General features: G+C 37.6%; 1 protein-coding gene across 2 annotated transcripts in view; it reads right to left on the bottom strand.

Annotated features, from left to right (window-relative positions):
- LOC133214875 (potassium voltage-gated channel subfamily KQT member 1-like) overlaps positions 1-27,293 on the bottom strand; it is a 486,013-nt gene that overhangs the window by 411,157 nt on the left and 47,563 nt on the right. For both annotated transcript variants that reach the window (XM_061358248.1, XM_061358237.1), the window contains exons 5-11: positions 24,792-24,870; positions 22,161-22,257; positions 17,746-17,886; positions 11,157-11,267; positions 10,029-10,124; positions 9,035-9,163; positions 6,427-6,589 (exon numbers count right to left, since the gene is read on the bottom strand). In XM_061358248.1, the coding sequence (XP_061214232.1) occupies positions 6,427-6,589; positions 9,035-9,163; positions 10,029-10,124; positions 11,157-11,267; positions 17,746-17,886; positions 22,161-22,257; positions 24,792-24,870 (816 nt within the window). The remainder of the gene's footprint in view (positions 1-6,426; positions 6,590-9,034; positions 9,164-10,028; positions 10,125-11,156; positions 11,268-17,745; positions 17,887-22,160; positions 22,258-24,791; positions 24,871-27,293) is intronic.

The raw sequence follows: 27,293 nt of genomic DNA, 5'->3' as shown, positions 1-27,293 counted from the left end.
ACTTTTATAACATGCTTCCTTTCATTTATAAAAAATAAGACTTTGAACCTCACACTTTGTAGTCCTGCTTCTATTTATTAACTTTAACTTTCAGTCTTGAATTCCAATAATTCTGTTTCACTTCTCTCTCCTTGCCAAGGTTGGCTAAGTCTATCATTTTACAGTTACACTCCAACACACCTTTCATATTTTTAATCAAACCTTTAGAGGTACAACTCAAAGGCAAAAATCTCCTTCCACTCTCCACTTTCTGTACCGAGGCTGCTGAAGACCTAGCTGAATAGTAGGTTTTCTCAATGCATTCTTTCAGACACAGGTATCAGGAAAAGCCCACAAAGTCCTGTATTGTGAAAAGAGCCTGTTGGTTGCTCAAACATAACAAAAGGAAAAAATTATTTCCTGTCTTTAAGGTCAACAGTTGACTTCTCCCTTGACATCCTTATGACAGGGTCTTGTGTCTTCTTTCTTCCTTCTCTTGCTGAGACCTACACAGAAAGACTACCATGACGTATGTTCTGGATCCAAAAGCAAAAATTTTCAGGGCCACATAGATTCACAGAATGGTTTGGGTTGGAAAGGACCTTAAGATCATCCAGTTCTAACCCCCTGCCATAGACAGGTATGCCTCACACTAGACGATGTTGCCCAACATGCTGTCCAACCTGGCCTTGAACACTGCCAGGGATGGAGCATTTACCACTTCTTTAGGCAACCTGATCCAGTGCCTCACCACCCTCACAGTAAAGAACTTCCTTATATCTAATCTGAATCAGTACCATGAAACACCTTAGCAAAAACTACACAATTTATTAGGTCAATTTAATCTCACTTTTAAAAGCTGCCTTTGTCACTAGGCAAAGTTTGCTCAAATATAATTTATTCACATCACATATTTTCTACATCAATGTGTAACAGTTTCTTGAAATATTAATTTTTGAAAACAAAACAGCTGATTCTAGGATATGCCCTCCTTTGCAGCTTATTATTTTTTCCTCACTGCCATGCTGATACTGTCTTTTTTCTCCCAATTTTAATAGTCAGCTTTACCAGAAACACCACTACAACCAATCCATGGTGGACAGGACTTCTGTTGCTCATTTGAGTTTCCAACTCTGTAACACAAACTTGCCATTCACCATGTGCTTATACTAACCCAGTGTCATCAAAGTCTCCCTACCATACAGGGAAATTTATTTTTGCTTCTAGTGAACAGTTATATTCAATTTTACATCATAACTGAAGTTAGTTGGAACATTTTCAACTAAATAAAGTTTCATCAAATGTACTGTCTTTGATGAAGCAAAAATGTTTTCTGGATTAATTACAATTAATTAAAATTAATTTAATTTAAAAGGTCTAAATTTGGCTTTGCTGATATTACTAATCAGAAAAAGTTTGAGAGCTGCAAATACCTTCTCTCACTTTGCACTCTCATGGTCTCTGGGAGCATCTGGTACGAAATGCCTGCTCAAGTCTGGTGTGACCAGTGATCTAAACCCTGATCCTAAATCAGGCAGAACAGGAAATTGAATATATATAGAGTAAAAATAAATTTTTAAACCTCAAAAGCTGCCAGATTTAATCAAAAGTAAGTTTGGCAGAGGCAGCTGTTCTCATCCTCTCAGCCTCCAACTCCCCTTCAACTCCCCTATCCCTCACAGTTCTACCATCCACTTTGGTCATGCAAGATAAATTACAGCATTCACTGAAAGTTCTCACTCAGGACAGCCAGGGCTGAAACAGCAAAGACCAAAAACTTTCTGGTAGAGGTATATAGGTATGTTTCCATAATTCTTATGCACAGACAAGTACCATTAGCTCCTACAAGCCCTGAACTGACTGACAAATTAAACAGCCCTATGCTGAATACAGATTTTTACTGCAAAACCACCAGCATCTGCTCAACTTACCTCCTTAAGAGCATGACGTTGTTCCGAAGCATGGTATCTGGATACTTTCTCTTGCTACTTTGGAGCGTATCTTTATATTTACGCTTTTCTGACTTACTGACAGTTATGCAGCCCCTCAAAAGCTTTGCTGTTTGTTTTATTCTGTTAATTTTAGCTACATGTTTTTTCTCACCTTTCACTCAGCTTGTCAGCACTGGAACCTATGAATCCACTTCATTTAACATGTTTGCTTCCTTATATGTACTGCAAATTGTAATCCATCTACACCACTGAGAGAAAGCAGCCCTTTTTCCCAGTGGAAATGCAACCAGTCTCTAGGAACAACCAATCCATTCCTAGACAGGTGAATTCTTGAGTGTCAGCATCAAAACCAGCATTATAGACAGAATAAATCAACATTAACACTATTACACACTTTTATACAAAAGTGCTTATAAAGGTATTCTGGGGCGTCACTGAAAATTAGTTCCCCCCCCAGCTCCTGGTGAAAAGTTACTCTTGTGCAGTTTTGCTTTAAAATCAAGGAGGAGGAGAATATGTCACATGCAAGAAATTCCAAAAAGTAACGAGAAAAGCACAGTGATAAATAGGGAATTCTGTTTTTATCCTAGCAGAGATTTATCACTGCAAGAGTCTTTTGACTTTGACAAATTTTACAGTAATGAGTTGTGTATACAACCTACAATAACTGACAGAAAATAATATATTCCATCTGCTGGAGATGTCCCAGGAGGCTGCCCTTCAAGGTCCAAAAACTTTCACGTTTTTATAATTTCTTTCCTCCCTAATAAAAACATTATGAAACAGCTATTCAGTTCATTTTGAGAAGCATACATTGCAGTGACTAGCTGTTATTCCAAGACAAAGTTCAAGTGTATGCAAAAGATTTGAGTTACACTCAAATGTTGTTTTTCTTCTACTTGGATCAGTCTTTATGATTTGCCATTCACTCTTGCTATCATAAGTAGCTACCATCTTGATACTTAAGTGCCTTCTTTTAGTCTTACAGGAACATTAAAGATAGAAAAGTTCATACATATCTTGTCATACTGATAACAGACCCTGTTGCAAGGAAGCATGTACAAAATAGTTGGCAAAAGTACAAGTAAAGATCAATTTCAAGACTATAGAGAACAATTATAATCTCAGGTGAGGATTAATTCATTGTGGGTTTTGAATCACAACATGGAAAAAATTAAACTTTACACCCCGGTATAAAGGAGTTCGTCAGTAGAAACAATAGATATTCATGAAAAGAATATACCGCACTAGAGTATCTTCAACATCAGTTACTTTCCAGAATTGTTCTTCTTAAATCTATGTTTGCTTTAGTTGTTCCTTTTTAATTTCTTTCTAAATATCTTAATCACTTTGAGAGGTTTGACTTCAAGCAAGGAAACTATTACTGCAGAATACTCTTTGGCCTTTTCATTCGTGCGAAGACAGTCAAGTTCTCAATGTTAGAGCACCGTTAGTTACACCCAAAACTCCATGCATGGTGCGGAACTAAGTCAGGAACTGTCTTCCTTTTAGGTTATTGTGTTTGTTTCAAGATTCCATCATCTATGGTATGTAAAGATTTAGTTTCTACATCATGCACTATTCACTATGTTTATTACATACTCAAGTATCTCAGAAACCTTAATGTTGATCATATCTACAGGCTTTATAAAGCTTCCCTTTTCTCAAACCTTCATATAGAAGAAGTAAGCATTTTTGCTTAGCTTTGAAAAACATGCTTCCTAAGCAAGTTTTGAGCAAGCCAAGAGGATGCTGCTTGGACATGGATATATGAACAGGATATCCTAAGAAAAACCTTAACTTCATGAAAAGGCACATTCATACAATGTGGTTCCTGGATTAAGGCAAAGCTCCCTTTTATCAAGGAAATTTTAACTTAATTTCAGTCTATTTCTGCTCAGAATGTAAAATTGCCTTAATGGGACTGTTTATTCTGTTGTCTGCACTTGCCAGGCATTTGTTTCAGGTCTCCTTACAGTCTCTCTTAGATCTGACTAGCACAACAGACTAGAAGAGCTATTTTAAAGCAACAGCTCTGCTCTTCCTAGGTCAAGTCTATAAAAGAGGTCTAACTCAACCCCAAAGTCTGCCATCATCTGTAAAACATCCAGTCCCCTCAATCAATGAATAAAATATTCCCCTACAGCAACACTGAAATAGAAGCTGGCATGGCCCTTTTCAATTGTCTTTACTATTATTTTCTCTGTCTTTTCTACTCTCAGCTTTTTGAGAGGGAAAAAATACTCCCATTTACGGGCTTGAAGCCTAGTACTTCCACTTCCCAAGAATAGAAACCTATTAATTCTGGCAAGAACTTTACCGAGAGAAATCAGGTTTAAACTTTTGAAAGGTGTCAAGAATGTTCAGTCAATTGAGCAATCAAGTTAGCCAGCTACATTCTTGGAAGCTTTGCAACAGAAGGAATAAATCAGAAAATCAAATGAAGTGTGACTTAGTCTGACACTGCCTAAGGCAAAATGTGAAAGAAAATGAAAAATAGATAAAACTTAACTGGTAAGGGAATAATATGCATGACTGTTTCTCAGAACAAGAATAAATTAGACCAGCTCTAATAAAGAACAAGAAAACATTTTCAAAAAAAGTGGAAAAAAAAATATCTTTCATTTTCTTCAGTAACCTAGCTGTCAGACAGGAAGAGATACAGGCTTGGATTTCAATCTCTTTGCTCAGACTAACTATGAATGCTTACAGAACATAGATTAAGTGGATAAATGTGCATTTTCAGAGTCATGACTACAGACAACATAGCCTTCAACATCTTAACTCTACTGTTGCAAGTTACACAACACGTTGCTGCTTCTCTCCATTACCAAGTGACACCAGAATATCAAAATACACTAAGCAAAGTGTGCTATTACATGATCAGCAAGGAAAGCTGCATGTATCTAATAAACATGCTGAGAATGAACGCAGTATTCTGTTAAAAGACATGCAATTAAAGCAGCAAATTTATAAATCACACATCCACCCCCTTTCCCAGAACCCTATAAAAAGCACTGGAAATACCAAACAGCAACTAAAATACCACCACTGCTGAAAAGCGTTCTGACCTCAAAGTGACAGATACAAGATTTATATGAGTTTATAAAACAAAAAAGTACATGAGGAGTAATGAAAACCTCAGTCAGTGGAAGAAAGAAACTCTTCCACAATGGCGGTCCATGTCTATCAGTTGCATGAAGCACAGGCTTGAAGGTCCCTCTAAATCCCTGTGGGGGTCAGATGTTCATAATCCCTATAGATATGCTTCAGCATGCCCCAGCTCTCAGATCCCTGCTATTCCACATCTGACTATCGTGTCATATGTGACAGTTGCATAGACAATACAATCTAGGAACCATATAAAGTCAGAGCAACCCAATAAAACTCCTACCTTTGCCTATGCTCAATATAGAAGACACTATATATTCCTTCTGAGGCAAAAATATATAAAGTAGTTTTTGTTAAAGAAGCCATCATATCAAGACTTCAGCCATATTCTCTCCAGGCTGAAATTCTGTGTCAGCTTCAATATCACATAAGAGCAGAAATTTTATACAGAGTTGATGTTAGATTTTCCTCTGTCTTTGATAAACCTCAAGACAAAGCACTACCTGATAACATAGCTTAGACTACAGCTAGCATCTTTGAATATGTCAGTTAACTTGGCAAGACTTTGCATGCCTGTGGATATGGAATATAAGTCCTCCTATAGGACTATGAGGAAACAATCTCCCATTGAGCTAAAGTCTTAGCAGATCCAGAACTAGCATAGTTTCCCCCAATCCCATCAGACAAAGGAAATAAACACAAAGGTGGAAAAGTTAGCTTTCAAGAAACACCCTGACTTTATAGTAAACACTGTTTCATACCCACATTTCCACTGCAAACATAATTAAAATGAATCCTACAAACAAAGCAATACCTGTGCTCAGCTGTGAAATTTAACCAGTTTCCGGGTTGAAATGCAACAGCCTCCTATACCAACACACGATATTTTAAATGAAGCAAGAAAAAGCCCTACTTATCAAAATATCATTGTTGGCATAAGCATAAAAATATTCAGCTTTTCCTATTATAATTTACTTGCACAGTGTTTAAGAGAGTGTTATAAAAAAGTAAAGAAATATTTCATGTTTTATTTTTCCCTCCTTCAGGCTTTATGTGAGGTAAAATTTAAAGATGGGTTAGGTAGGAAGAAGCTTTCCATCCACCTCTGAGATAATTGAAAAAAGCGGAATTAACAGTATATCCACCATCTTGACTTTGGTATACCAAGAAAGTTCTTTTGATATTCACACCCCATGAATCTGAAGGTTTCCTTTAATTTGTATTCCCCCTGGTTTTGGCATATAACTGTCTTTGGTTTGAGGCACCTTCCTTTATTTATTAATCCCCCCCCCCCCCCCCCCCGAAATTTTCCCTTCACCAGCTTAATTCCCTTCAACATTGTCTCTTAAAAAATGCTAACCGAATATAAGTAAAATTAAATTACCTCTGGGTTCCTCAATGTAGAAAGACACATCTTTTTTGTCTTCTTGTCCATCAATGTGACCATAAGTGATCTGTGGAACAGATAAGGCACTTTCTCCTGGGTTTATTACAGGCGCAGAACCATTACCACAGCCTAGTTTCCCTTTTCTTTTGTATCTTCTAGCCTGTGGTAGTAGAAATGAGATGAAATCAGAAGATACTACCAGAATAAAAGTAAAGTAAACATATGAACTTCACTACACAGTAAATTCATTTAAAGTTGGTTGTTTGGGTTTGTTTTGTAAAGAATGCAATTGTAATTCAACAAAAATGTTACAACCTTGGTTGATGTTCTCAAAGTGGCTGATTCTAAATTATCAACTTAAATCTGGTAAGAATTTGATTCACAGAAGTTGCCTAGCACATTCTGAAAATCAGGTCTCTCGTAAAATTTCACAAACTGGGTATAAAAGTCAAGGCACTCAAAATACTAACCACTTGAGTACACCAGCTTGGCTGTAGCATCTTTCTAAAGCTCTAATTAAACATACCCATAGACTTTGAATTAGGAGCTAGGCCCTGTGAAGTCTTTTCAACTAAAGCAAATTTCACCTTTTACTAAAAAGGCTGAATTAGGAATATCAGGAGAAAATAAAACCTTTCTTCTGCCTTAAAAGTTGAAGTTCTGATTTCAGAAGCCTGAGAGGCAACCTAATAAACACTCTACAATTGGCAAGAAAGAAGTGGGGGGGGGGGGAAGGAAGAGAAGTTTGCTGTTGATTGGTTCTAAGCAAGGCTGGTCTCCATTTGTCTTTCTGTCTTTGTGACTGCTAGTGATCAACATACCAGCCAATCAGATACTGACTACATGGCAGGTGCTGTCTGCCTCCTGGTTGCTGCCACCACCTAGTTATATTAATATTACTTCTCACAATATTTATTTCCAGTCTTAATGATTACCTACTCTTTGGTCTAATCCCACCTGGATCTACTATCCCACACACCTTAAAATAGAGGTAAGAGCCATATTTCAATTCACCTGGTGCTCCAGTAATCTTCTGACAAGGAGCTGAGGTCAAAGGCTACTGCATTCCATTCTACAAAATGTTACAGCCTCTGATTTGACCACTAAGTGGTTAGAGATGAACATCATCATCAAGAGCATGTATTTGCACATATCAACACAAATAGCTTGAGGCTCAATACATTCACAAATGGGGCAATGCCACCTGGTTAACACAACCAATTCCTATTTTATTACTATCTGCATCCAATCTTTTTTAATTCATTTTTCTGTTCAGCTCTTCAGCAATTAAACTAAACATGTTCAAAATTAATCAAATAGAGGACAAAAATGGCATTAAATGAGCATTAATTATAGTCAGTGGATGCACTATCATGCATGGAAATGCTTCTAAATGCAAAGATTATAGGCTGTCATAGGAGGAAAAGAAACTAGGAATTCTATGGAGAATAAAATGCACAACATGATCAATATACATTCAAGTCTTTAGAGTAAGAGGCTAGGTAGAGAAAGAAAGCATTAGCCTCCTTTCACAAGCAAAGATAATCCATTGTAAGAGATGAAAAAAACATTACTACGTTAATGAATTAGGGTTAGCAGTTCACAGGGAAGTTCAGGTTTAGTAATATATTAGGGAAATCCCTCTCTTTAGAGAAAACAGAAGGAAAATACTAAGGGTACTAAAAACTGTCTATTTTTACCATTCTCTAATCCTGCTTAGTATGTGCAGTTCAGTAACATATACTAAGCAACCTTACTTCAGCTTTACCTCTTTCCTCATGGCCATTCTGCCTCTAGTCATGAAAGTGTTACTCTCATGGCAAAGTTACACTCTGGTCAACACTGGCTGCAATACAGCGACACTAAACTATATATATATATGTGTACAGATCATGTCAGTGCAGATTTCTACATGTGCTGTGGGGAAATTGCACTGCAATTCTCCTCTGGGCAATAGGGATCAGTGGGATTTCACTGCCTGAATCCAGGCCTATAACATCACTTTAGAAACCCTGAGTGAGCAAGACCTGCAGCTAACCTGGGCTTTTCTACAGGTGGTGCTGAAGGTTAAGCAAACTTGCCAATAAAACTACATAACTACATTTAGGCAATCCCACCTGCATAGACAAACACTGTTCCACTTTACTGCAGCTCATGAATTTGCCCAAGTTTCTACACACCGCCCCAAATAAAAGTACCACAGCAAGAAGTGCTTGCAAAGATATGGTCAGCCATGTGTTGAACATTAATGCAAATTTGTATGCTAGCTTTCTCCTTTCTTCCTGTATGCAAAATGGGGAAGTGTCATCATTGACTTACACTACCTTTTGGAAGTTAGTGGAGACTTCAAAGGGGATAAACCAACAGGGAATTGGCACCTGCTGAGCATCAGGGCAAATTTAAAATGAGAAGACACTTGTCCCTCAGGAATATTTTAAGGAAAACTAAACTACTCGCACTGTGACATGGGGAAAGCAATCAAATGTCCCATTACAAACGCCTTTCAGCTCTTCAAATTCTTTGTACATTTCATAAGGATTTTGGGAGGTTATCCTAATCAAATTAAAAGCAAGAACAGAAGAGATCTCTGCCAACGCTTCACTACCTGTTTTCTCAGGCTGGGGCTAGATGGCGCTGGTGGCTTTTTGGGATTTTGCGCCGGTGATGTAACATAGATCTTCCATGTTGCTGTAGAACTGCAGGATTTCTCTGCTGCATAGCACCGCCACAGAGTCTATAACAAAATCCAAACCCAATAATCTCAGTGAAAAAGCAGTCACTGCTGTCCTGCAGGACACGTAAGTCAAACGTTGCTGCAAATCAAACTGACAGCAAAGTCTTCAATTAACGTAAACATGCTGCAAAAGGGTTCTGACTGCAATGACTGTGATGTACCACATCACACCATGCCTAATAATATACACACCTTTCTGTATACAATTGTGGTAAATATAATTTGCACCAGGAAACACACTCAGCACACACTGGTCTTAAGTACGCTCTTTATAGCATTCTCGCTAGGAACTAGAGTCTAACATGCCCACAGTAAAACAAACAAACTAACCCAAAACCCCCTCATAAAATCCCCACAAGCATCATAGAATACGGTTGTTTTCTTTTTCCTGCAATGGGTCACATCTGAGTATTTGTGCACCATGCTATTGCATTCTTTGTGTTATCATACAGACAGTTATGTTGGAACACTTTTCTAAATTAAGCTGTATATAAACATATACACACACTCAGCACCTCAGGATCTGGCAGTTGCACAAGACCTAAGGGAATATTAAAAGGTAGTTATGAATTAATTCTTATAAAATATTTTTTCTTTACTATTTTGCCAAATAGACCTGTTGCATACAGTTTGTGTCGTTATGCCTGTGAATAGCAGGTTTGTAAAGCCTTCTATGCTCACTCAAACAGGCTGGAGAAGCAATTATCTAATTCTATCTGGTGACTGAAGTGGGTCAAAAAGACAAAGTGATTAAATACAAGTCATAGATTTATAGTAAAGTCTAGTAACTGTGATTCTCAGTACTTTACTAGGTTGCACTCCCTCTCCAATACTCACCTAAACATTTTACTGTTAGGAGCCTTACCTGAATTAGAGAAGCTGCAGCTGGGATTTGTCTGTTGAAATGCTTCTGGCGTTGCTTCTGCTGCACTTTCAGGGCAAAACCAGACCCCAGAATACCCTAAATGTAACCAAAAATTACTAGTCAAGCTTTACATGCCTAAAACAAACACTTAGCTAGGAAAAAAATATATTTTCAAAGAAGACTTTCCTAGAAATAGAAAATTTCTGAATTTTCAAATGTCCACAGTGACAAAATTTATTTATTTCAACAGATAAATCTGAAATTGAACATGTTGATGTTGGCATCATGTAACTTCAATGAACAGCATAAGTTTATTGCTGTGATCTACAGGTAACTTTAGTCAAAGATTGTCATGTTCCAAAGCAGCTATACCCAATGGTGTCAGAAGCAAATGTCAAGGTCACATGACAGATCTACAGCTATTCTTTGCACTTATTTTTAATTCCTTAAGAGAAAACAAACAAACAAAACCAACAACAACATCCAAACCACAACTGAAGCCAGAGCCCAGTGTGGTTTTCCAGGCAAACTGAGCACAGAAGACAAAGATATGCTTTATGATTTCATCATATCTGTTAAAATTGATAGCCACTTAAGATACACTTTGTCTTTTCTAATTATTTTGATGTTGCTGTCTTTATTTCCCTCCCCATTTGTTTATCTGAAGACCCCAAAAGCCCAAAGATGCTTTACAGGAGCCTGCAAGAAACCAGATGCAGTTTCCTCGACCTCTGATCTGTGGAACTGTTCCTCTCCTTGCAAGACTCCAGGCTGTTCTTACATAATCACAAAAGAGCAGAAATGAAGTTTCCCCTCTGGCACCAACATGCTGATAAAAAAAACCTTTCTCTTGCTTTTCCTCCAAGAATAGCTTCAGTTCTCAAAATAGTGAAAATTAGTCTTACCTCCTTTCTAAGCCACATCTCCAAAGTAACTGCAGTAAAGATACAGCAGTTTTATTTGCACGTGTATGTGCACAGCCATAAACATACACCTGAGCATGTGTGTGTCCACATTCTGAAGCAACACCCACCTCCATAATTTCCTATCAAAGGCACCAATTTAAAACTACCTAATTGTGAGCCCAAGTCAGGCATATTTTAGTAAAGAGATCCAAGTTCTACTTACAGCTGGCAGAGCAAAGAAAGATATAGCAAATACTGAAAAACAGGAAGCTATTGTCTTCCCAATCCATGTCTGGGGAACTTTGTCTCCATAACCGATCGTTGTGACTGTTACCTACGTCAGAAACAAACATCTGATTCATTACAATGCAGTACCTTTTTTCTCCCTCCCAAAAAACGAAGGGGGGAAAAAAAGAAAGAAAAAAAGTAGAGAAATATCATAAGACATACATGGATCAACAATGTTTATGCATAAGGAAACCACAGGAGTATGGTGAACATCACTGGAACTTTACCCTGTTTTTACATTCTTCAACAGGGATTCACAACTGGTTTGGATGCAACAGTAGTCTGGACTCAGAATGGCTGTTCTCACAGTTTGTAGCTGTCTGCTTTCACCCTTCCAAAACTGCAAGGATTTGCCCTGTAGGCTTGATACCATAGGCTTACAGTAATTCCACTTTTGCTTTTAAAATGTAGTGCCACAGAGTTGAGAAGAAAGCCCTGAAAGCACTGACATTAGTTGCAGCAGGGTAAAACCTATGCCCTGGGTTGGCAGAAAGGAAATGGTACAGAACTAACACCGTCCAATCTGAATCTTCAGAGCAAAAGAAACACACAACCATTCCAAGACATGTTATCTCCCAACATAAATGTCCCAGGAGATGAGGAGCTAAGTACAGCTGCGCACCATGTTCAGCTTTTTTTCACTCCTCACACAATATAGCTCTTTGCTGCTCAAAATAGTGTCTAAACTACAAGACCTACTTATCATGGTGTAGCAAGATCCAGGTACTACCTAAAAGACAGAGAGGCCAGAGTCAAGGCAGGTAACATAACAAGCAGGATAGTATCCCCACAGTCAGGATCCAGTCCCACAACACTCACGCAAAAGAGATGCAGAAAGAACAGCTAGGTTCAATCAGGAATCCAGATTATAAAGCAGTATCACAGACAGCTGTGAAACAGGTCCAATATCAAGCCACAGGTGATAGCTAGAATCAGGTCCAGTAATCAGCATATGGATCCACACAATGAGGCAAATTCAAACTATTAGCTCAGGGACTAAATCACTGTGGAGGTGTCAGGCCACCCTGAAAAGCCACAGCAGCAAGGACAAGGTGCGTGGGACAGAGGTTTGGGGCTGTTTCTGAAGACCCCCAGCAGGCTGGAAAAGAAATCATTAGAAGCCCAGTGGTCAGTGAACGATTGGTTCTGTGATGCAGTCAGAGTCCAGGTGAAGGCTGGCGCATAAGAAGGGTTTGTAGTATAACAAGGACCACCTGGTCCCCAACAGAAGGTGATCCCAAGGAAGGAGCCCAAGATAAGCTAAGGGAATCCCACAGCTGGTGAATCAGGGGTCTCACCCCCTGGGCCCAGCCCCACAGTGGTATAGACTCACAGTCAGTGGCCATGTCCAACAAAGAGTTTATATCACAGAATCATGGAATTGTCAGGGTTGGAAGGCACCTCCAGAGATTATCTAGCGCAACCCCATGCCAAATGAGGGTCACCTAAAGCAGGTTACACAGGAACACATCCAGGCAGATTTGGAATGGCTCCAGAGAGGGAGACCCCACAGCTTCCCTGACTAGCCTGTTCCAGTGCTCTGCCACCCTCAGCATAAAGTTCTTCCCCATGTTGAGATGAAACTTACAGTGTTTTATTTTATGGTCACTGCTTCATATTCTGTTGCTGGGGTCCACTGATAACAGTCTGTCATCATCCTCCTGGCACTCACCTTTGAGATGCTGATATGAGATTGCTTGGTCTGTTTTTCTCTAGACTAAACAGGCCAGCTCCTGCAGTCCCTCCTCGTACAAAAGATTCTCCAAAGCCCTGATCATCCTTGTGGCCTCTGCTGGACCCTCTCCGGGAGCTCCTTGTGTTTCTTGTACTGAGGAACCAGAACTGGGTATGGTTATTCCAAGGTAATGAGGTAAGATAGAGGTTAAATATGAAAGCCAGCCCACAGGTTGACCAACTACTATCAAAGTAAGCTTTTAAAAGTTAAAAAAAAAAAAAAAAGGAAAAAAAGAAAAAATAGGCTAGTGTTTATTCCTCATGAATCTCTCCCTTGATGAAGTCAACTTTGTGGTACCTACATCCTGTAATGAATATTACTACTTTGAACTGCAAACTGCTCTCAGCAGGAGCTCTGTCTTGCCAGGTGTTTGTCCAGATTTAATATGGCTTGCCCATGAAATGACTCAGGTGCTGTGTACTACCAGCAGTACAAACAGATGAGTTTGCCAGCCCCCAAAATTCAGCTTTGAAATGCAGTATGTGTTAGTGGGGAGTGAAGGAAGTTAAAGCAGTGTTTCTTAAACGACACTTCAACTCCTCAGTGCACCCAGATGACCCCTTAAAGTCTGGGATTTTTCCTTCCTTTTCCTCTCTTTTTTCTTATGAAAGGCTTCTTGTTATTTTGGGGGGTTTTGTTGGTTTTTGGTGGGGTGGTTGTTTTTTTTTAGTTCTCCAGCACTCAGGACTTAAAAACAAACTGCAGTAATGTTGAGCTGCCTTAGTGTTACTATGGAAGACAGCATGAAAGCTGTAACCACAGAAAAGATGATTTTTCCATCTCTACAGCAGGCATTTGGCTGGCAGATTCCTGCAGGTGCCTGAAAATGTCTCAGAAAGTTTATCCCTGGCTACCTTAAGAGGGTGACTTCTTGGTAACTTAATTAATGGATTGAAGTATGTGGAAAGGATTATAAATAATATAATTCTCTGGCTTTCTTAATCACAACCAGAATGTCTTTCTCCTTGTATATCCAAAAGTTATTAGTTATCTGCTCAGAGAATGTTTAATAACTAAACTTTGAAAAATGACACCTCCTTTGCAACACAGATTTAATATGACACATTCCAGCTGGTATGCACATGTTCTAACACAGGCTCTGAAATCATACATGTACACTTCAAAAAAGGAAGAACTCTAATTTGGTAGAAGTCAACAGAGCTTCTCACATGCTTTAAGATAGGCAGATGTCCTGAAGTTTGAAGAGAGAGAATTGCATACCTCAAAAAACATAGTAAATATAAAGGGGTTCAAACTGCTGCCTCTGAAATTGAAATATATTACCGGAAATTATGAGCAATTGATCCCAAGTATCTCTGTCAGTTAACACCTACTAGAGCAACTATTTAACTCAAGTTCAGTGGTACAGAATAGTCCTGTTTGCAGCAAAACCAACAAGCATTACTATCAACAAGACAGGAGCATGGAAGGGCCAACAGAAGAGAAGCCCTCCTGCATGCCCTTCTTTCCTAAAGAAATACCCAGGAAGGACAAAAACTGCTGTGACATGGGTTGCAATACTGGGAGACTGACAGTGCTGTTGGAAGTGCTTTTGCATGTGTTCTAACATGCCATAACTTCTGAAAGTGGCTTCATGTAAAATACCACAAGCCTTTGATATCTCTTTGCAGTTTAATCTGTGTACCTGTCAAATCTAGGTGGAACAACCTTGCATTTAACTGAAGAGGGTGAATGTAGTTAGCACTTAATTCCAAGTCTCATTCATTCTTTATTTTCCCTTTTTTCATATTTAAGCCTTTCAAGTCATTTGTATCAAGTTCAGCAAGCTTGCACTTTCTACTCAAAGCAAAATGTTACCCATAATACACACTGTGGTTTTTGTCAGACACATAAGACTTTCAAATACTTGCTACCAAGATTATTTTCCTATGGTTCAGTTTTGAAAGGCAAAAGTGAAATCAAATTTCAATCCCTAGTAACTCCACATCTGTGTTTCTATGTTACAGAAGATTTGAAAAGAAAAAGAAACTGATTCACTTTGTCCTTTGTCACTGTTCCCAGCTGTGAACTGCACCTGCACCGTGACTCACTAATGCTGAGGAGGCCTAGATATCTGAAAAGCTCAAACAACAATTTAAACAGTGTTCTTCATGTGCCTCACACAGCTAGAGAAAGAGAAAGCTGATTTTATCTTGCTATTATACAAAACACGTCAAGTTCTGAAAAACAAAAAAAACCCTATTGAACATTTTGCAAGGCATATACATATGCTGTGAATTACAGATTGTGTTACCTATCTCAGCAGGGTAAAGTAATACATGTTTTAAACTTATATGTTGGTCGTCATAACTGCACTCCTTTTAAATTCCTTATGCCCAAATTATTAACAAAATATGCTTGTATAAACACACTCTAATTTTTTTTTACCTTAATATTTTACTCTTTAGTCAAATCAAGGCTGTGTCTTCCAGCATTTAAAAATTCGTTGTAATCCATATCTGAACATTCAATGCAACTCATAAAGCAAGTTGTGGATTACTAGAGCTAGAAAAAGTAAAAGGGAAGGGTAGAAAAAGCATACTGACTTCGCATGAAAGTTTTATTACATGCATGAATACCCCCTGCAGGAACATACATGGGCAGAATTGGATGCTAAAAACCATAGCTAGTTCCCAAACTGATTGCTGGAAATCTTTTTTTGTTTTCCACTCTACCTTGCTCCCATCTGTTTGATAAGGGGACCTTCCCATTCAGGTCTGAAACTGGGTATTTCTGGCCTTTTGCAGTTACAGGCCTAGGAATTACTTAATGAAACACCAAAGACATTGTGCAGAGCAAACATGAATGACTATCCTTTAATGTTTACATATTAAATTAAGACATCCTTACTAATAAAAGTACATGCTTTTAATTTCTTTCACTTGTGTCTTTCTAAATCACATGGTACTACAACCCTCTTTGGAACTTCATTATATTCGAAAAAATTATGAGAGATTTCTCATAGATTTAGCTGAACTAGCACAGACTTCTATGGGAGCCCCTAATGTTACTGAACTTGTCACAAGCAGCCCCACTTTTAATTAGATGTACTTCACAGATTATTCAGCTAGACCGTTAATAAAAGCAGAAACAGTAGCTGCATTCCACTGTGTTCAGTCATTTGAACGCTGATATTTGAGCTGAAGAACTCAAGTAATAGCAGAATAAGTAAGCCTGTGTACTGGTTTGTTTTCTTAAAGTAGACACGGGGTATCTTTCATGATGTCAATTACACCCTAATTCTTTTACTTTTCTTTTTTAAATACAGCACAATCTATGCTTTTGGGACATTTATCCTTTTCTCTGCTAGCTAGAGCTTATCTCATGTCTAACTATGAGGTTTTATATTTTGAAAACTTTATCACATTTTACTGAGGACTTTCACAAGTGATTGTTGTGTAGGCTAGTTCATGGGTTTATTTCTTCCCAACATATTAGATAATCAGGTCCATCTGGCCATTTAGTGGATTTTTCTTTTTTACTAGATTCTCCTTAGTTTGTATTGTTTTGCATGGCCATAGGTGATACTTTGTAAATTAAATGATTGCCTGACAACTTAATTATATGAATTTAATAGTTAAATTTTTTTTAAACTGAATCACTTAAAAAGTGGTAACTTAGGCTACATGTAGTATAATCTGTATTTCTGTATACTTCACTGAAGTTGAGTTTTACGCAGCATCTAAGTTAAGAATGAGAAACATATCTATTAGGAACTTTTTGTCTGCCTTCCCAGACTTATTCAACAGTTTATTTGATTGGAGATAAACAATTGGTTTATGGCCCAATAATTATGTTGGCATTTTTCAAGTCTATCATCTAGGAACAAATCCAGTTTATTCTATTTCAAATCACTCTTGAAATATAACCTTTTCTCTTTGGAAGTTGGTGTCTCTGTATCTGTTCCAGTGCTCTCATTTTTCTCTGTTACTAACACTGACATGATGGATCTCCTTGGGTTTGTTATAATGAGACAGCCAATTCATAAAATATATGGGGTTCTCCAGTGGGCAAAAGTAACCACAAGAGAAGAGATGGTTCGTGCAACAGCTAATAAGGAAGGAAAGCATGAGTCACAGTCAGAAACATGATGAGAAGAGCCATATGAAGGGAGTGTAGAAACAATCTGGTCTCTTATTCTGTTCATAGCTATCTATTCCTTTTTCAACTGATTCTGGGCATGCAGACAATAATTACCACAATGCTCTCAAAATCCTACTCACCCCTTAATGATATATTTCTTTATTTCACCACAGATTTGAACTGACCCTAACTGATACTCGATATCCAAAATACTTGAGTTATTTACCTTTACAGTGAATCATGGAATTATTAAAAAAAAACCCACAGAACCTGTAACGTGCAAGGTGAGCTTTACACAAGAAGACCCAACAAAATAGCATTATTAATCCATCTTCCACAAATAGAATATACTTTCCAAGGTATGCACCTTTTGCAGAAAATTAAGTGGAGTTTAAAATAAGTGGTATAGGTTTTCGAGAGTATTTATACTCTTTTGAAATGTGGATTTCAATGTGGGCTTTTTGTATCTGTAAACATTCAATGTCCTTGCTAAGGACTTGCTATCAAGCTTTCACAATATAGTTTAATCCCAAAATGATTTAATTGTATTTATCTTTTTCTTGTATCCTTTTTAAAAGGTTGTTGAGCTTCCCTACAGAAATACATTTTGCAAAGAAAGAAATGACAGATTTTTTAAAAATTCACGACTTGAACAGGAAATCTTGTGTTCTAAGTTTGTGCAGACGTTTTGTTGGTACAGACTTACCACACCCCACCAGAGGGCGTCAGCATAGCTGGAGAAACCTGTCTTCCCATCCTCATCAACTGCATCCTTCTCAGCAAGATAAACAAAATAGGATGAAAAAATCAATCCCAAAAATCCAATGTACAATGTGGTTATGAGTTCCTATTAAAAAAAGGAAGCAAACAAGCGCCTAAGTTTTGCATCATCATATATGTTCTGTCATTGTAAAACATTGTAATTGTAAATAAAGAATTTTTATAATATTTAGTTTTGTCCATGGGCAAGTCTTTCTAACTGAGCCTTAATTTTTTCAGACCTGTTTGCTAAACAAGGCAGATTAAAGAGGAAATAAAATAAGTTCCCAGTAGTTCAGATTTCTATGCCGGTCACCCTTTTCTCATCTTTTTCTCTAATGATGTTACATGTGTACTACTGTGTACTTGTAGATATGACTTCCTTGTTCTAAAAAGTTCCTTATGTTTACACTTATAATTTGCATGTCTCTAATTTTTCACAACCTTTTGGTTTGCCTACACAAGTTTTTTTCAAACACAAGTTTTCAGGTGTTTAACACCTGAAACTGTAAGTTTAGTGATCCATAGAAAACTACAACAGAAATGGAGACTAAGTCTTGTTGCCTGCTGGCAAAGAAAACATTCTGCTTTTCTCTAGTAGATTTGTGACTTTTTTCCACATCAACAGAAATATTTTAGTTACACTTGGCATGTTGCTTACATCTCAGATATTAACAGATTTTACATGTTATTGAGGGATGGCCATCACTGCTTTCTTTTGATTCGGTCTCAGAGGACAGAATTAGAGAGTGGGTGACAATTGGAATACTTCTGGTTTAAGTGCTGACTTTGTCAGAAGTGGGCAGAAAAATATGCTTTTCAGCAGTGCTGTGCATAGTCTTATGAGATCTTTTCAAAGTGGTTGGAATATCAACAGAACTAATTGGCTTATTTCACCGTTGGCACCTCTCAGCTCCACTCCTATATTCATATAAATACTGAACTCTTTTAAAATAAAGCCCACATAAAAATGTAATTTTCTTAGACTTATTCTAAATGTCACTCAATATTGCATATGCATATATACAGAAAATACTACATGCCTATATTTAAGAACAGTGTTAGTAATCTAATAAATAATGTCTAAGAGAGAGTGCAGAAGATTTTGAAATAATACATACTTCAAGAGATATAGATAGATTGGTTTCTACCAATGTCAAATAGTATGAGCTGATGCATGATCTCAAAGTAAAATGCAGTTTGCAGAAATCAGGCCTTAAAACTTCACATTTATATGATTTTTTTTTAATAGATAAGAGCTTAAGAGAGTGCTGCCTAATACTGTTTTCAGCAAGGACTTTCAGTTACATAAATGCAAAGGAAAAGGCAAGAATAAAAAAGAAATATGCATAAAGGTAAATTTGACTTGACTTGAGACATTTTTTAACTTAGACTTATTATATTTTCAGTTGCCATAAGGACCACACAATATAAAATTCAACACTGAGGAAAAATACCAGAAAAGCCTAACTCCACAACTCATCAGTAACACCCTCCTCAAAGCAGTAGAAGACCTCACAAAGCAAGGTGAGGAATAATTAAAACTGAGATGATTACAAGCTGGAGCTGGATTGGCTAACTCAGTTTTTCAGTAAGCTCCATTATTTTTCCATGTCTTTCTATTCCCACATGTGATATTGACTCATGTTTTGTTGCTTTTGGCAAGAAATGCTTGTATAAGCTCAACCTGCTGAAAATAAAAGAACTTCCTAGCCAAATCAGGCCTGAGTGAGCTAATACAGCTATATGTGAAATTTCAAAACACATAGAAATCGTTGGTGACAACTTTAGTAAGCTTTTCTGGGCCCACAGAGGTCCAAGTGCTTGTTATTTTCACAGGTCACAAGATGTGAATGTATTTTCTCACATTGTTTAAGGGTCTAGAGTCTCATTTTTTTCTGAACGAGTACCAAACTCAACAAATAAATGAGGACCTTGTACTCTGCCTGTAAAGAAAAAGCAGCTGAGGTGTTCCTGTTTTGTTTTTCTTTTTAAACAAAAATTTCTTTAAGAAACTGGACAGGAATAAAGGTTCTATTTTCTTTTCCCTTTGATACCATGCTACGGTTTCAGCTACACTTGTCCAATGTCAATACAGAACTGTGTTTTTGACTTTTTTTTTATTAATGTGTTAGTGGGTGATCTGCTCTGACAAGTACTACAGATCTGTAGACTTTTATATATTATCATAATCACTTCTTTGGATTAGCAGAACTTCAGGTGCGTTTATTCATAAATTCACTTCTCCATGGGTATTTCTTTTCCTTTTAAATCACTGAAACTATTTCAGTTTGTGACATTTAAGACTTGAGCATTATATTTTGGAGATAGCATTTCCAGATTCTTGACTAAAAATTTGAAACCCGCAGTAAAAAATTCTCTCATACACCTCTGTCATTAAGGTTAGCAAATGTTGCGAAAGTGTGTTTGGATATCAGCTCTGCCCTAGCTAGATATACAGGCAATGCAACCTTAATAAATGAAGACCACAAAAACTTGGGGTGTTAGAAGTCATTCTGTTGTACAGGATAAAAGCAGGCTTTTTTACTAGAGCACTTTGGTGTGCATCAATGCTTCACAGCCATCATGATGTAAAATTTTCTACAGTAAGGGGGAGGAGAGAAATAAAGGGAAGAAAAGCAAATTTTAACATAAAATTTATCTTTTGGATTAAGTACCTCCCATTCTCACTCATAACCACACTCATAAAGCGCAGGTTAAAAAACCCCGTTACAAGTCTGATGTAAAGATTCATAGCGCAGTATTAGCCCTCCATAGTATAGTATGATATTTAGAGGCTAATGATAAAAGTTCATTATTATATTAATAAAGCTAAGGCAGCTTTATATTGAGAGATTCCATTAAGTCCCCAAAAGAAGCCTTCAACTAGAAATTTTTAGAAGTCTACACTAAAACATTTTAGCTTCTCCTGCTTAATGAACTTTTATGCAGAATAACTGTTTCAAAGCTTCAATGGATATATAACAATTTACAGCCAAGTTTAACTCTGTGAATGCACCCTTGAATAAGCAACTTTTCTAGCATTTATCGTAGCATAGTTAGTATTTTTATTTATAGAATGAATTGGAAATCTCTTTATTCAGGCAGTGAAAATAGAACTATTTAAATAATTGAGTTGTTCTATCAAGACTTTTTCACTAGTATTTGTTTTTCCACAGAACAACCAAGCTAGGAACAAATCTGTGAAGGCAGTGAACAGTATTTGCAGTATGAAAGGCAGTCCACATAACTGCATTTAAGAAATTATATTGAAGGATAACAACAAAAAAGTTAATTTAAAAAAAGAAAAATAATACCTGATACCGGTACTCTGTTAGCTACAGACCTGAAGTATAGTGTTCCCATTTTAACAGTAGGAACACATGATGGACCTATGAAGTACTTTTTCTCTTGCAACAGTACCTGTTCCTTTAGAATCATAGAATAGTTAGGGTTGGAAAGGACCTTAAGATCACCAAGTTCCAACCTCCCTGCCATGGGCAGGGACACCTCACTCTAAACCATATCACCCAAGGCCTCGTCCAACCTGGCCTTGAACACTGCCAGGGATGGAGCACTCACAGCCTCCCTGGGCAACCCAATCCAATGCCTCAACACCCTAACAGGAAAGAATTTCTTCCTTATATTCAGTCTGAACTTCCCCTGTTTAAGTTTTAACCCATTACTCCTTGTCCTGTCACTACAGTTCCTAAAGAAGAGTCCATCCCCAGCATCCCTATAGGCCTCCTTCAGATACTGGAAGGCTGCTATGAGGTCTCAATGCAGCCTTCTCGTCTCCAGGCTGAACAGCCCCAACTTTCTCAGCCTGTCTTCATACGGGAGGTGCTCCAGTCCCCTGGCCATCCTTGTGGCGCTCCTCTGGACTTGTTCCAACAGTTCCATGCCATTTTTATGTTGAGGACACCAGAACTGCACACGATACTCCATGTGAGGTCTCATGAGAGCAGAGTAGTGGGGCAGAATCATCTCCTTCAACTTGCTGGTCACGCTCCTTTTGATGCAGCCCAGGATACGGTTGGCTTTCTAGGCTGTGAGCACACACTGAAGCCACCTCATGTTCATTTTCTCATCGACCAACACCCCCAAGTCCTTCTCCACAGGGCTGCTCTGAATCTCTTCTCTGCCCAACTTGTAGCTGTGCCTGGGATTGCTCCAACCCAGGTGTAGGACCTTGCACTTGCCATGGTTAAACTTCATCAGCCCACCTCACAAGCGTGTTGAGGTCCCTCTGGATGCCATTCCTTCCCTCAAGCGTGTCAACCAAACAGACTATGATTTGAAGTCCATGAAAAGAATATACTAAAATAAACAAAATCCTAGGGCTCTTTAAAGATGTAGTACCTGACGATGTATGAAAACAACTGATCCTAATAATCGCCACGTGCCACCCTGTCGATCTACATGAAGCATTCGAAGTATCTGAAGAAACCGGATCCCTCTGTGAGAAAAATAAGACATGAAATGAAAACAGTGATTAAGAATAATACTGATTAAGAATAATACATATATGACTATGTACACTAACATACTGTCATATTACAGAAATGTGATAGCACTGTCCCTGGCTACGGTTGCATCTTGAAGTATCTATCTCAGTATATAGCATGTTTAATTACATTTCATTATTATTAATGAATGAATTATTAATTCATTTAATTACATTTCATAGATATATTTACTGGAACAACAGCAAGTTAAAAAAAAAAAAGTATAAACTATGTGCTTTCTAACTCAAAGGAAAATTGCATATTTTACTTAATTAGGATAGCATCGTAGTTCCAAACCCCTAACACAGGCACAGACACTTTCCACAAGACCAGGTTGCCCAAACCATCATCCAACCTGCCAGGGGTGCGGCAGCCACAGCTTCTCTAGGCAGCCTGCGCCAGGGCCTCACCTCATAGTGAAGCATTTTTTCCTTATATAATCTAAATCTCCCTTCTTTCATTTTAAAGTTTTATGTCTTATCCCTACATGCCCTTTTAAAAAGTCCCTCTCCAGACTTTTTGTAGGCCCCCTTTAGGTATTGGAAGGCTGCTGTAAGGTCTCCCCTGAACTTTCTGTTCTCCAGGCTGAACAACATGAACTTTCTTAGACTTTTTGCATAGGAGAGGTGATTCTCATTTGCCTCCTTTTCTTAACAAAAGTGGTGCTTCAAGCTTTGCTAACATAAATATAAGCAAACTTTTTTCTCTATTTGCCAAAAAAATGTGAATCAAACATGGTATTATTGAAGTCCTTTTTATGCAATTTATAGAAAACATCTAGTTGAAAATAGTAAATTGTGACTTTTAGGACAATAATTGAATCATAAACTCCAAATATTTTCAACTAAAGAAAATGAATTATATATATTGTTCTTCAGCAGAATTTTATTCAATGGAAATATTTCATTCTAGTCATCTGTTCAATAATGAACTTTGTTTGCTTACACTTATTATCACTGACACGAAACAATAAAGAGCAGGAAAGGATGAATGTTAAATTCATCTAACTGAAAATTTTTCACTAGAAGTATTTTTAGCTCTTTTTAGCTGTCCTTGAAATTTTGTTGTTATTGTTGGTAGCATTGTTTTTTAATTCAATCTAAGAGTTTCAGTTCCACTGTGGCTGCATTTTTCTGGGTCACACCAGAAACCCAGCATCGTGCCAGCCATCCTTCAGTCACTGGTCTTACTCAGACTGGAATGCATACTGTCTTCTGGAAGACCCAACTTTTCCTTTATTGAGAAAGCAGGTTTTCTGAGCTTTCACAGCTGACAGTCAAATAATCAAATGCTTGTCATTTTTTTGGAAAGCACACAATAATTCTGGCTATCAAATCATGTATCAGTGACTGTGTATAGCAACACCATGTTTTGTTATTTCTTTGATATGCCATTGGAATAATAGTTTTATCTAGCTGCAAACTTTAAAATATCCACTTAAAACCTACTAATTAAAAGAAGAGTCCAAGAAGAATTACAAGACAGCCAAATACAGGGTGTCTTGTAATGTAATTTAACCAGTATAAGTGAGCACAATACAGTTAGGTGATGCAATAGCTTACTGGTTGCTTATGCCAGGAGGTGGGAGATCTGTAGGTAGGTCCCCTGCATATAAACCACAGTGCCTCTTTTCATTAAAGTCATTCCTGTAATTTTAGTTAGTCTTTCGAATTTTCCCATTTACCCTCCTTTACTCTTATATGAGCAGACAAATCACATTCATGCTGCCTATGTGTCTTTATCATTATGTAAGGATTAATGTTCTATGGTAACAGTTACCTTAAAATTACTTTATACATTTAGTTCTGTCCCGTGTTTGTCTACACAGCTAAACAGTTTAGACAGTACTGTATTCTCACTTCCCAGACTGCATTGGGAATCAGAGGCTTGTAATAGAACATGTAGCACCTCTAGCAAGTTAGAAGTGGGAAGTACACCTACTATGCTTATCATTCCTTATTTCTATTTATCCACTTTACTTCCCAAAACAAGCCTGCAGTACTTGATGCAAGCTGAACAAACACTATAGACATAAAATGTTTCTGGTTCATGTATGGTATGAGTTACTTGTGCCAAACAAATCCACTGAAGCATAATTACTCTTTAAACAAACCCATTACTCATACTCAAAAAGTACAGAGTTAAGTGCTGTCTGGATTGCCTCTTAAATAAACCAATGTTCTGTAATACTCTTTTGTCTCAGAAAAAGAGATGTTTGATGTTTTATATAGGACATAAAGTTTAGGTTTTTCCTCTTGGCTTCAGTATTTCCACTATTCTTAATATGCCTTGTTTCTGCCCCGCTCTTTCCCAACGAGTGTCCAAGCCCAGTAACACACAGTCTTTCACTGTCTAATGTTTCAATATAGTAACTTTTCCTACATTGGGAAAATTATTTATACATCCAATTCAGAAGTTGGGAAATTAGATATACATCTAACAACATCTGTAGTTGTAAAGAACTACAGTCGCTACAAGACCATACCGTATTGCAGATGTGGCAAACACCTGTCCATTAGATCCAATGCTCAGAACAATAATTGAGGCTACTACCACAATGAGATCTGTTAAAAAAAAAAAAAAAGAAAAAAGGAAGAATGTATTAAATTCAGCTCTCAGCACCAGAACACACAAAACATACAGAGTAAAGCACTTTAAAAAACCTAAATTGTTAGCTGAAATTTGGTGGCCAGTAAGTGAATGTACTAGCTTCACATCAAAAAAAAAAAAAAAAAACAAATACAGTTTCTTCCATGATGAATCTAATAATGGAAAATTTAAAGATCCTGACAGATCAGGCAGCTTGCCATAAAAACAATAAAGGCAAAGGCATATGTACACCCTAGAAATGAATCCACATTTTGGCTCAAGGCTTTTTGAGAGGGAAAGTAAGGGTTTGCTTCAATCAATAATGACATGCATAAAGACAAGTATCATAGGCATATACACATACACAGAGTTTAAAAATTGTATCAAAGCTGTAAAGACAAGCTTTCAAAGTTTAGGGAACTGTCAGAACAAAGGCTGCTTAAAAGAATCAGGTTTTGGTTTACTTTGTGATACAGTTTAATTGTATGAAGAAATAATTGTTTCCAGAGTTCAATTTTCTTTTTTCCACAACTCCACAGTTTGCAGAGTTCCAGCATTATACAATGCAAAGGATGTATTGTGCTCACAATGCCAGCATGCCATATTTTCTCTTATCCTATTTCAGCAAACAGGTCTATTGCTGTTAATTACTGAACCCTACTCTTCACATTATTCTGAGAAGACGTTTTTCTAATTTCCTCATGAGCATTTCTGTGGTAATCCTCTTTAGGGCATCTGAATGCTTCACTTTCAAAATCTAACCAGAAAATATAGTATTATAAACAAGTAGTGAACGTAGACAGAATGAGGGCAAGTTTTGGTAAATTTTCCTTGCCAGTTTTAAACAGGCAGTACTTTATTCTTCCCAGCACTTAACATTATATTGCACTTCAAAAAAAACAGTGCCTGTTGACTTCACTTTTGCAGCTGTGAGAGCTCAGAACTTCTGTAACCTGACTTCAAAGTCTGCATTTGGACATCCAGAAAATGAGGCACACTTGTGGAAACTGATTTAAATTACTGCCACAGAGATTGCCTGTGATGCCTAGTCAAGATGCAGAGTAGAATTCAACTTCAGAGGCAACAGTTGCCTCCAACAAGGGTTAACTTTTTCCTCTCCTTTAAACATTCTCCTGTCCTATTCAAACCATGTTGTTGTTGCAAGAAATATTACAGCAGTTCTACAACAACAGTATCCTTCACTCTCTAACTTGGATTAATTTCCAATATCAGTCTGATTTTTCCTGTAAAAGCAGTATTCCTCCCCCTGGGATGGCACTCAATCATTGTAAAGACTGTACTCCAATAACTGTAGCTATATGAAAATGTAAATAAGTAGAGAGAGGAAAAAGTTAAGGCTACAGAAAGAGCTTCCATTCTGGGATACTCTTAACTTTTTAGTACGTGACTTTCCAAATTTCATGCTCTTTCTTTATCATGTATGTACGTGAACATACATTTGTAAACACTCAGAATCTAGGGAGGGTTTTCTTCCCAGCACATCATAATACAGATCTTTGCCCTTAAGCAAAAGATGCAGCTGATATCCTTACTAACTTATCAGACATATACATATCCACCTGATGTCCAGCAGTGGAGGAGGCAAAGACTGACACTTAGGAAAATAGTGTAAATCAGGTAGTGACAGTAACATAGAATTTTCATTTGTACTTTCTGCTTTTCTGAAAGTGTGTTCTACATGGCAGAGATATTTCACTTCCCCCCTCCACAACCTGTTCTTCTATTTGCTCCTTCTCTGTACCTAGTTTTCATGCCAGTTTCCAATCTTTAGGCTTCTCATACTAATCCCAGTTTACTGGTTCAAACAGTACTATTTTACGAGCCAGGTCTTCAGCATATCTTTCTGCCTTTACACTGCCACCTTTCAATCCTAGGCATTTTCAGCCTCTACTTTTTTCCTTCAGCCTCCTGCTTGCCTGTCAGTCTTTTTATATGTCCTTCTTCCAGACCCTTACCTCATGTCATTTCACTGTCCTAGTCATTTCCTCCTACCCCACCAGTTCACCTCAGCAGTTGAGCCTGCTATTTTCTCTTTCCATGTGCCTTGGGCAGTTTCAGGGAGAGCACTATAAAACCAAACCCAACAGATTTTCCACTTCCAACCCAAGCACTGCTGCTCAGATAAACCTGAAATTTGAAGTGTGCAGGCTCACTGCAGATAAAAGAATATAAGAGCAATCTTTAGCAGGGCATTTTAAGCACAAACAAGCTACCAATTTTTCAGAGGCTTGTTAGTCAGTCAGCTTAGAATTGATTTTCAGTGACAATCAAAAAGGTGTTTTCTAAGTTTCAAGTATCTTCTTCAAAGTGTGGAATTGCTAGCGCTTCTCCATAAGAAATCGTCAGAATTGCCTTTTTCAGGAACAGCTTAAATTTT

Source organism: Neopsephotus bourkii, unplaced genomic scaffold, assembly GCF_033783945.1.
Source record: "Neopsephotus bourkii isolate Nb327-2 ecotype Australia unplaced genomic scaffold, CSIRO-AGI_Nbou_v1 NB_107, whole genome shotgun sequence".
Lineage (NCBI taxonomy): Eukaryota > Metazoa > Chordata > Aves > Psittaciformes > Psittacidae > Neopsephotus > Neopsephotus bourkii.
Note: the sequence above shows the minus strand (reverse complement) of the source record. Positions and strands in the feature narration are given on the sequence as shown.